Source organism: Cryptotermes secundus, unplaced genomic scaffold (genome assembly GCF_002891405.2).
Source record: "Cryptotermes secundus unplaced genomic scaffold, Csec_1.0 scaffold533, whole genome shotgun sequence".
Taxonomy (NCBI): Eukaryota; Metazoa; Arthropoda; class Insecta; order Blattodea; family Kalotermitidae; genus Cryptotermes; species Cryptotermes secundus.
The window spans coordinates 285,396-296,754 of record NW_019731275.1 but is presented as its reverse complement, the minus strand read 5'-3'; the positions used below and the strand labels follow the sequence as shown (position 1 = coordinate 296,754).

At 42.8% G+C, this 11,359-nt stretch overlaps 1 protein-coding gene across 3 annotated transcripts in view; it reads right to left on the bottom strand.

Moving 5' to 3' along the window:
* Positions 1 to 9,652: 9,652 nt before the first annotated feature.
* The window catches only part of LOC111866834 (erythroid differentiation-related factor 1), a 58,718-nt gene continuing 57,011 nt past the window's right edge, over positions 9,653 to 11,359 (bottom strand). For all 3 annotated transcript variants that reach the window (XM_033752431.1, XM_023856135.2, XM_023856136.2), the window contains exon 21: positions 9,653 to 9,939. In XM_033752431.1, coding sequence (XP_033608322.1) covers positions 9,786 to 9,939 — 154 coding nt within the window. In that variant the 3' untranslated portion in view covers positions 9,653 to 9,785. The remainder of the gene's footprint in view (positions 9,940 to 11,359) is intronic.

Genomic DNA, 11,359 nt, shown 5'->3' with positions numbered 1-11,359 from the left:
AGTTTTCTGCTTATCCCAGCAAATGGGCTATAAATAGAACTCCAGATTCGGTATCTGTGTCAGTATAATNACCATACAACAGCGGGACTTGCCTAGAGAAGGGTTGAAATATAGCCATGATATCGCCGATATCCCGTTAAGGAACTAACTGTAGGCTATACATGGTATTAGAGGCGGTTCCATGGCTCAGGCGGTTAGTCACCAGCTTCCCACCGTGGCGGCCCGTCTTCGATCCCAGATCACGTGAGATCTGTGGTAGAAAGTGGCACTGGGGCAGGTTTTATCCGAGTACTTCTGTTTCCCCTGCTACTTCTCATTCCAGCGACTGCTCCACATTCATCATCATCATCATCATCATCATCATCATCATCATCTATCATCCGGGACTGATAGCAATAGGCCAAATAGTGGCTGGCGCGCCAAGTGGACTCAGTCACACCCAACCCAAAGAAATAAAGAAAAGACAAAACTATCCCTGTAACAGGCCGTGGAGGCCTATAGGATTGTGAGACGGTGAGGCTCCCATATTTGCTCACAGATGACGTGGAGGTTGTCAGCCTTACGCGCCGGCCGCCCTTCACCCCCAGGAGGATTCCTGGTACTAATTTCTGTTAGAGGCTGAGTCGACTCCAGGACCATAGTGCGGCAGGATAGATTAGATCAATTTGAAAATCCAGTAACCTCATCGGGACTCAGGTTTGTATCACAGTGCCTCAACCAACTATGCTACGATGTGCCCCACCCTAAGACCTGCTATTAGCAGATTTGATCCTGAACTACTTTTGGTTACAAGTGTGACCAGCACATAATCCGTGTCCTGTTTCCTCTGTTGCAGAAAGTACTGGAGGCCACGTTTCGCCGTAATGTTGACACCCTGACAGTCTCGCGGGAGAACAACTGGAGTCGACCGAACAACACGAAGCAAATTGAAGAAGCCGACAAGGAATGTCAGCGACTACGGAAACTGGACTGGGTTACCGGTGAACCCTTCGTCGGGCCACTGGAGAGATTCCAATGGAGGGTGAGGATATCTTGCATTGCGTTTTGCTAGTTTTTAGATGGAAAAGTTCTTTCCATCCTCCTCATAAGCTGGTCGATAAGATTAATTCTACCAATGGAAGAAAGAGTCTATCAAATTGCTGTGCGTACAGATGGAGGTGTTGCAACTAGTTTCCTAGCAGTTACTAAAAGAGGTAAAGCTATCCTTGTAACGGGCCGTGAAGGCCTATAGTGTTGTGAGACGTCGAGGCTCCTACATTTTCTGTGGACAATCGGCTCACAGAAGGCGGTAAGATTGTCAGCATTACACTGGGGATCCTTGACGGGACTCAGGCAAGCAATGGGACTCATACAAGATCCCTCTGCTAAAAGAGCGAGCGAACTGTTAAAGTTAAACAGGTACTAGCTACTATGGGTGATGGGACTACTTACAGGTCACTGTCACCTTAAAGGACACATCTTCAAACTGGGACTAAGTGATAGTCCCACTTGTGAGAGGTGCCAAGTAGAAAATGAAACAGCCACACATATACTGTGTGAATGTGAGGCCTTCGCTTATTTAAGATTACATCACTTGGGTCAATACTTTATGGAACCAAGTGACTATTTCGACGCCCGCTCGTACAAAATCCTGCCCTTCATTCGAAGCGCAGGATTGCTGAGGGGATAATGAAAAGGGGAAGCACAACAGATCACTGTAGGTCGCGGTACAAGGGCCGAGAAGGCCCACCCTTTATACATTCATTCATTCATTCATTCATTCATTCGTTTATTCATTCATTGTCAATTTTACGCTCCGAACGCTCTTTAACCCCCCCCCTTCCCAGGAAGATTCCTGGTACTCATTTCTGTTAGAGGCTGAATCGGCCCCAGGACTATAGTGCGACTGGAAGGATCAGGTAAATTGAAAAATCCACATCATCGGGACTCGAATCCCGGAACTTACGGCTTGTATCATAGTGCCTCAACCAACTACGCGGTCGTCTAGATCCGTTTCGGGGTTCTTTCCCCGGGGGTAAATAGGCCGGGCTGTGAAGCTAACCACTCACCTCCAACTAGAGCAGATGTCAAGAAAACGTGGATCTATACATCCACTTCCCCATACGCTTTCATGGCATAGTGCTTAATTAATTAAGCACAGGGATGACTTTACTTTTATTACTTCGGCATTTGGTTATAGAAAGCTGAGAATAACAATGAAGATCCTCAGTGCAGCCTGTGTCATGACCGAGATATGAATCCGTGACCTCTGGAATACGAAGAATAAGTGCTAACCATTTGACCTTGACATTGACTTGAAATGGAGCAAAGAACTTTAAAATATGCAACCTGCTTTGTCGAATTATGGCTTTATGCCATGTTTAATTTTCATGCGAATGTTTACATCATCCCGACAGATTTCCGGGTATTATTATCGAAAATGGCACGTACAAGTTCGGCTGGGACTGGAGTCATGGTACCTGAGGATAACTTAACAAGATTGGAAAGGCGTGCTCCAGCGAAACATATTTTTTCACATCCTTTCTACAGACCACTGCAGGTCGCGGTGCACGGGCCGAGGAGGCCTACCACTCATACATTCATTCATTCACATACATTCTTGCCATGTGAAAAACTTAATTTATATCAGATGCTAGACGCTAATTTGCCGCCTCTGTGGTGTAGTGGTCAGAATTCCTGGCTACAGGTCCAGATGTCCCGAGTTCGATTCCAGGCGCTACCAGATTTTCTGAGAAGTAGTGAGTCTGGAACGAGGTCCACTCAACCTACTGAGGATAACTGAGGAGCTATTTCAAGGAAATAGCGGTTGCGGTCTAGAAAACCTAGATTAACGTTCGTGGGGATCCGTTGCGCTGAGCACGCGACACCCTATCAGTTAAAGTTGGCACTAACTTCGTCGAAAAGCAGCGGTAGCTCTATCGGTATAGTTCGCTTGCGGACTATAGGCCACGGAGTTTGTTTTTTCGTTTTGCTAGACGCAAATTTCTATAATACTGAGGTGCTTCTACATCCAGTTCTACTACTGTGTCAGACGTAAGTAGGCCTACACATAATCGCATTAGAGGCAGAAATTATGCGTCTTACTTCGTTTAACAGCTATGCTACAAGCCCGAAGGTTCAAGTCCCGATGAGGTCATTGGACTTTTTTCAGTTGACCTAATCCTTCCAGCCGCACTAGGCCCTGGGGTTTACTCAGTCTCTAACAGAAATGAGTACCAGGAATTAATTAAATAATTTTCCTGGGGAGCAAAGCGCGGCCGGCGCGTAAGGCTGACAACCTTACAGCCATCTTTGAGCCGATTGTCTAGATAATGTGGGACCCTCAACGTCTCACAACCCTATGGGCCTTCACGGCCTGGTACAGGGATAGCTTTACTTTACTTTTTTACTTCGTTTAGTAATCAGTACGAATTAAATGAGGCTCTTCGGTTTGCTGTTTAGAAACATGGGTCCTATTGAAATAGATTCATTATACCGCGACCCTCTGGTCCATCCGTCGATGCACTTTACGCAATGTCTATTGAGATTAATCACACCTACTCTACAATGGCATGATTACATAATATTTGGATTAGGACATTCAACCCAATTCCTTGTTATTTGTGGTCTAACTTCAAGGGATGGCCGCGCCATAGCTCAAGCGGTTAGTCGCTGGCTTCCCACCGCGGCGGCCCGGGTTCGATCCCGGGTATGGTCAAGTGGGATTTGTGGTGGACAAAGTGGCACTGGGGCAGGTTTTCTGTGAGTACTTCGGTTTCCCCTGCCCATTCTCATTCCACCGACTGCTCCACACTCATCATCTGTCATCAGGGGCTGGTACAATTGGCCAAATAGTGACCGACGTACTATGTGGATTCAGTCTCACCCCACCCTAAGAAATTGAAAAAAATTAATTAACTAAGTTAACATTCTGACCGAATTATTCGTTCACTACGACATAACGCAAAGAAACACAGCTGATCTAATAAGTAGCTCCTCATACTTTCTCCCAGTAGAACATAACATTCTTTGAAACCTGACCATCCGAACAGCATCTCAGATGAAATCTTGATAACTGTGCAGACTTCCGCGAGCTACTACATGTGTATGTTCACCATGCGAGAGGAACCGAGTCTGGCTGCGTTCGGGGAGCTTTGTGACAATTTTGCCAACTGCCTGGATCCTGATTTCGGGGATTCGAACGGAGACCCTCGAGCTGACGATAGATTGCCCTTTCAATGTGCTACCTACAGTTTCTGTCCTGGTAAGTACAGCAATTTAGAGTCATGTACTGAGTAATGATTTCCATATTACAAGAACCTGAAGATTTTGTATCACTAATGAAAATGTCCAATTCTGAATCCCCAATGAAACATCTGGTAGCAATAATCTCACTTAACAACCAACTGTGAATATGTTTTAAGATACGTGTTGTCCCCGGAAGCACTACAGCAACCTGGAGGAATGCTGGCACGACGACAACAACCCTTGTCATGAAGAAGCATCTTCCCAGTGCAGCTTTGACCGCTTATCGAACACCGACTTTGTGTCCATTGCGTTGAACCGCTGGAATGTCTCCTGTATATGCGATGAAGTGGGCTACAAATGGGACTCCAGATTTGGCATCTGTATAGGTAACATTATGGAATATATAGCATGATTAATTAGTGGTACAATTCGTATTAATCTTGCTGAAGAGTTGGAAAGTTTTCTGCTTATCCCAGCAAATGGGCTATAAATAGAACTCCAGATTCGGTATCTGTGTCAGTATAATCCTCAAAGGTAGTGCAGTTGGTTGAGACATTATGCTACAAGCAAGGTCACGGGTTCGAATGCCAATGAGTTCACTATATTTTTCAATTAACCTAATCCTTCCACTCACACTATGGCTCTGGGTTCCACTCAGCCTAATACTAGGGATCTTCTTTGAGTAAAGGGCTGTCAGCACATAAGGCTGACAACCTCACAGCCATCTGTGGGGCTGTGTCTAGAAAATGTGGGAGCCTTGACATCTCACAATCCTATGAGCTTCCATGGCCTGTTATAGGGAAAGTTTCATCTTACCTTTACAGGAATGGTCATTAATGACACATTTCACATCAGTCATGTCAAACTGCTGAGTGTGTGAACAAGTGAGACAATAGTGGGACTCAAAATTCAACGTCTACTTCAGTAACATGCATGAATATACACTAAGATGCATTTCTGTTACTCTTTGCTATAAAAATAATGAAATACTGAGTTGTTTCTTTTACAGTACTAGCAAAACTAACTAAACATCTTCATAGTATGGTGCTTAGTTAATTAAGCATAGGGACATTTTCACCTTTTACCTCTTTACCATCAGTGAAATTAAAAGAAATGACAAATGCAACTCTCCAGTTATGGCCAATGTATAATTTTCAACAGATGTGGATGAGTGTGTTCAAAATCTGCATTCCTGCAGTCAGGGTTCTGAGGCCTGCTTCAACGTGGCAGGATCGTATATGTGTGGCTGTCAGTGGGGTTACCTGTTTGATACTGATACACAACAATGTGTTCAGAATGATGCTCTCATAGCTGTTGAAACAGAAGCCTCCAGGAAGCAGACATCCACAGAAGTAGAGCCTGGTAAGCTACTGAATTCAGAGGTTATATTAGCGTAATAATAACAGAACTTTTAGAAAACACAAATAACTTTACCCCAAGACAATGATTTAAGTTAATGTCCACTGAAGATTTATTTTAATCAGCTAATTTCTGTCTTCCCGGGCCCCCTTCTCTTTCTGGTGTTGCATCCACAGCACTGCAACATTTTATCTTCCATCTCCTACACATGTTTAATTTCAAATCCATTCTTTACTTTCTGCACTTGGTTCTACATGTATGTAGTCCTTCATAGATGTAATCCAGAATCAACAACAGCATAGTGTAGTTCAAAGGATTAGCCTACACATACACGTATTTTCCAGGCACATGGTAGCATAGCTGGTTGGGGCACTATGCTACAAGACGGAAGGTCATGGGTTCAAGCCCCGATGAGGTCATTGGATTTTTTCAATGGACCTAATCATTTCAGCTGCACTATGACCCTGGGGTTGACTCAGCCTCTGACAGAAATGAATACCAGGAATATTCTTGGAATATTCTTGGGGGTAAATGGCAGCCGGCATGTAGGGCTGACACCCTTGCTGCAATCTATGAGCTGATTGTCTGGAAAATGTGGGAACCTCAACATCTCACAACCCTACGGGCCTCCACAGCCTGTTACAGGGATACCTTTACTTTTACTTTTTACTTTATTTAAGTCTTCATAAGTCACTGGCATTTATATTCATTTATTCAAAACCAAGCTCTTTGCTATAAACTAGTAAACAGCCCAGATATTGCACTGCAAACACAAATCATTTTCACTTATATGTAATTAAATATTCCTCATTTAGAAAAATAAAAATTGTACATCTTAATGAGACCTGTACTTTATTAATGAACAAATTACATTTATGGTCAGCCATTCTTCACAAAAATAATGAGGAATTTTAAATTCATGTGAAATAAGGCATGAACCAATACAGAACAATGTCGTCAAATTTGCTTGACAACTGTTGATGCAAAATTTCATTGAAATCACATGACTAAATTTTAGAGCTGAAATATGCAGGTTGTACTTTAAGCAAAAATGCTTCAAGACCCTAGAAGTCCACTTGGTCAGATGAATAAAAATTTAATTCTGGTGCCTAAAATACTACATAACTGGCCTGGTTATATTTCAGACAAGGTGGTGGCTGTGTAAGTAGGTTTGACTCCTAGCTAGAATATATTTTGGTGTTTCTCTTTTTGCTGTTACATCCACACTGGCTCTAGGATTGATCTAACTTCTTTCCTTGGGGAATGTGGCCACCAATCTTCATCTGTCATGGTGGTCTAGAATGTCTGGTGCTCTACCTCAGTGTCTCCCATACTCTGTGACATGGCACTTAGGCTCCAGAGCAACTTCGCTACACCTGTACTAAATACTGTTCCTTGCATACTATTAAATACAAATGAGAACAGTACAAGCACGTTTAGTCTATGGAATGAAGACTGCATATTTGTGTATTCTCTGTTGTTATTGAGGGGCACGCAGTAGCATAGTTTTTTGAGGCACTATGCTACAAGCTGGAAGGTCGTGAGTTCAAGTCCCGATGAGGTCATTGGATCTTCTTCAATTGACCTAATCCTGCCAGCTGCACTATGGCCCTTGGGTTGACTCAGCCTCTAACAGAAATGAGTACCAGGAATATTCTTGGGGGTAAAGGGCTGTGGCATGTAGGGCTGACAACCTTGTTTCCATTTTGAGCCGATTGTCTAGAAAATGTGGGAACCTCAACATCATATAACCCTATGTGCCTCCATGGCCTGTTACAGGGATACCTTTATTTTTTTTACTTTTTACTGTTGTTACTGAACCAAATGATTCATCATAATGTTCACATAAGCGTGATGCTGGGTTAAATACTAGACAGTAAAAATGGTAAGATTAATAACTTTGAAGTTTTTTCTTCTTTCAGTATCCATCACCAAGATGATTGCAGGATGGTTTTCTAAGAGTGCCGGAACCAGTGGAACGAGAGTGGATGGCAAAATTATGAAGACCTGCATAATTGCAGTGGGCCTAATTGGTTTTGCTCATTTATTCAATGTACATTCCATAAACTGGTAATATAAATGTAATAAAACAAGCAATACACATTGTAGCATATACGAGTACAGCCACTGTTATTCAATGGCAACTGTACAACAACCATTTCCAAACAAAGACTCGGTAAACATGTTCCTGCAGAAACAAATGTGCACACAACTTAACAGGGTGTTTTCTATGTGGTCTCTGTCAAGATGTTATGAGCAGGACAGTTTTGAAGCAATGAGTGAGTACAGCAAAAGGGTTATGTTCTCAGAAAACTGCAGCAAAGTCTCAGTGCTATTGAGAAGTGGTATGAGCGCTGGAATATAAAAACCAACGGAGATAAGACTCAGGCCATCTACTTTTCTCATCAACTTAAGCCCTTTGAAGCTCATCTTATTTAGTTACGTTAGTTATTGGAGAGGGTGGGTTTCCCCATGCACTCAGACCTGTATTGGTCCATTGTGCTTTCCTCTATGATTTCTACCAGTTTCTATATCCTACCGGTACTGGTGCTTACCATCAGTTCCGCCCAGCCAGCGAGACCGGCTCTACTAGCTGAGAGGTATCTATAATGCTTCCCCCATCTACCAGAGGTATTAGAGACTGCTGTTGGGCGGGAAACGTCCGTTAATTTGGCTCAGTGACTTCCTTTGGAGATATGAGGTTCTTTTACGTGCCGTAAAGCTACGACACGGGACCCACGGCTTAAAGTCCCTCCCGGAGGACTTGTTCCCTGAATTTTTCCGCCCTTAAAAATTCGACGACCTCCGCCGGGTATTTGAACCCACGTACTATGAGTCGTGAGGTGGGAATGTTACCTCTAGACTATGGAGGCCGCTTGAGGCTCATCTTACATCAAAGGGATGAAATATCCCTTTTGTTAATCGTGTAATCTTTGAAAAAAAGGACTACATGGAAGCTGCACATGGAGAAGACTGAAGCCAAGGCCTTCAGAACATTTATTAGAATCTACTCCATATTCAACTGTGAGCGTCTAAGCACTAACATTAAATCAACCTTTCATAAAGGACCGATCAAAACAGTAATGACTTATACCTGGGCTGCTGGGAACTAGCAGCAGACATTTACCTCTTAAAATTGCAGTGCCTACAAAGCGAGGTGCAGAGCAGTCCGTCATTTGCACACAGCTTTCAACCTTCCATGTGTATAAGATTATGTAACAAAATTGTGCAGGCAACAAGCAGAAATCATACAAATCATAAGAATGAACATGTTCGTGCTATAGGACAAGGTGAAGCCACACATAGAAAATATAAGAGGCTTAAAATTGGCGGGTGGTCAAGCTTATGATCGTTCAAGTGACTAAGCTGCCGTTGCAGCATAAGACATGTAAGAGAGGCATGATTGGCTTTGCAAAGCCTGTACTGACAGAGGACTTGCATATAGCGTAAAAGGAAGAATTTACAGTGACATACTACGTGTGGGACATGTACCAATGGTACACTTGACATATTTATTTAACACTATCTTCAGCTGTTCCATTTTCAAAAAGCATTGGAAGGAAGCAAAAGTCATATGATACTGACACCTGGTAAGGACCCAAAATTGCCTCAAAATTTAGCCTCTTGTCCAAAACAGGCAAACTATTTGAGAAAGTCATTCTTAAAGTAGTACAAAAGGACACTGGATGAAGAGACCTGCTTAACACAAGCCAATTTGGTTTCCGTGCACATCACAGCATGACACTGCAATGTATGAGACTAACAGACCACATGACCCATGAGTATGGGTGAGCAGATCTATGGAGCCACATTTTCTTGACCTCGGCACTAGCTTGAGGTGAGCAGTCAGCTTCACGCCGCGGCCACTTTACTCCTGGCAAAAGAGCTCCCAGTACCCATTGGATAGGAGGTTGGGTGGATCCCAGAGCCTGTCTAGACAATGCGGAGAAGAGAACATTTTTGACCTTGCCGGGACTCGAACCCTTGACACCTCGGTCATGCAGCCCATCGTCAGTTGCTATACTGACTATGATATCCCGGCTCCTGGTTGAAAAAGAATGTCACATAAAATACAATCTTTGCTTTATTTACAAACTTACAGTGTTCTTCAATGATAAATATTAGTCATATACATTTACAATACATAAACAAAAGAAATATTCACATTATGAACACATATTCTTACTGAAGTATCAAGGTCATCTTGTCACCTGTTGCTGCAGGGATAGGACAGAATTAACAGTGGCCAGTACCTCCACCAGATGGCTCACTAATGCTGACATTGTATCCTTATCACTGTCTCTCAGAGTCATGCTGTAGAGGTTCTTGTACATTTGGGCCAAATTCCCTGACCTGAAATTCAGGATATAATTTAATAAAAAATACAAGAATATTTGGTCATAAGAGGCTCAGAATAGGGTCCAGTGGCATATGTTCATAAGCATCATGCCAAATGTTTGAATTCTACATTTTCAGATACCAAATACACAATCGTACAAGTGAGAATACTAATTAATTCTAATCACATCACACCACCCAGACATTTGAATTCCACACTGCATAAGCATATACGTCTCTGTTCATTTTCAACAAAATAATTCACCTCACAACAGACAAGGAAGAGAAAATAAATTACCATACATAAATTTAATATTTTTATCTCATGTCCATAGTTTCTGGAAATTTTCAATCTTAGCAGCCTACTTCATATTGAATGGTTCTAAGTACGAATCTGTCCCAAAGACTAGCTATCCTGATGGGTTTCTTCCTGTGGCTTTCCTCAGTCCCTCGAAGTAGGTGCTGGAATAATCCTTTAAAACAGGCCATTGTACCTTTTTCCACACCCTAATTCAGAATAATCCTACCATTCACATGACATATGCAATTCAGCAAAGGAACAATGATTAAATAATCCAAGAATCATTCAAATGATTGATAAAGTATGAGAAGAAGGAAGCAATCGTGCCTTATTCAAAAATACTACCTTGGCATTTGAAGCAGCTCAGTCGGTAAAGTGGCTGGATACAAGTTGGATGACTGAGGTTTGATTCCTGGCAGTAGTGAAAATTCTTCTCACCATAGCATTCAGACTGGCTACTATCAAATGGTGTACTAGGGACTATTCCACTAGGAGTCAAGTGGTCACAGCACGAAGCTGCTCACTCACCTTCACCCAGTGCCAAGGTTAGAAGTCATGCTTTACTTACACTGCCTCATCATGTCTTCAAGATGTGATGTCCAGCACAGGGAAAATATTAGTTTTCTTTTTCTTTAAATTTGCTTAGTGGGAGGTGGAGTCCAACTGGGTCCACTCGTCGTGGCGGTCACTGATTGGCCTATTGTAGCCTGCCCCTGGTGATTATGATGATGGAGAATTTGATGGAATGAAGATTGGCAGGGGAAATTGAAGTACTCGGAGAAAACCTGCACCAGGGCCACTTTTTCCACTACAAATCTCACTTGACCAGACCCGGGATTGAACCTGGGCCGCTGCAGTGGGAAGCCAGTGACTAACCACTTGAGCTATGGCATGGCCTAAATATTACAGTTACCTTAACCAAGAATTTCTTGGAGAGACTGAGGAGAACTGCACAATCTTTTGGCCAGAAGATCTGGGACCATGGCCAGGGCTTCTGAACAGAAGTCAAAAGAATTACTTCTTGAGCTAACCTTAGTGAACTACACTCTAGTGGTCTGGATCAGGCATTACCATACATAACCAAATCTAGCACACGTATTTCTTGCATTATTATCAAACACCTGCAGTCAACAA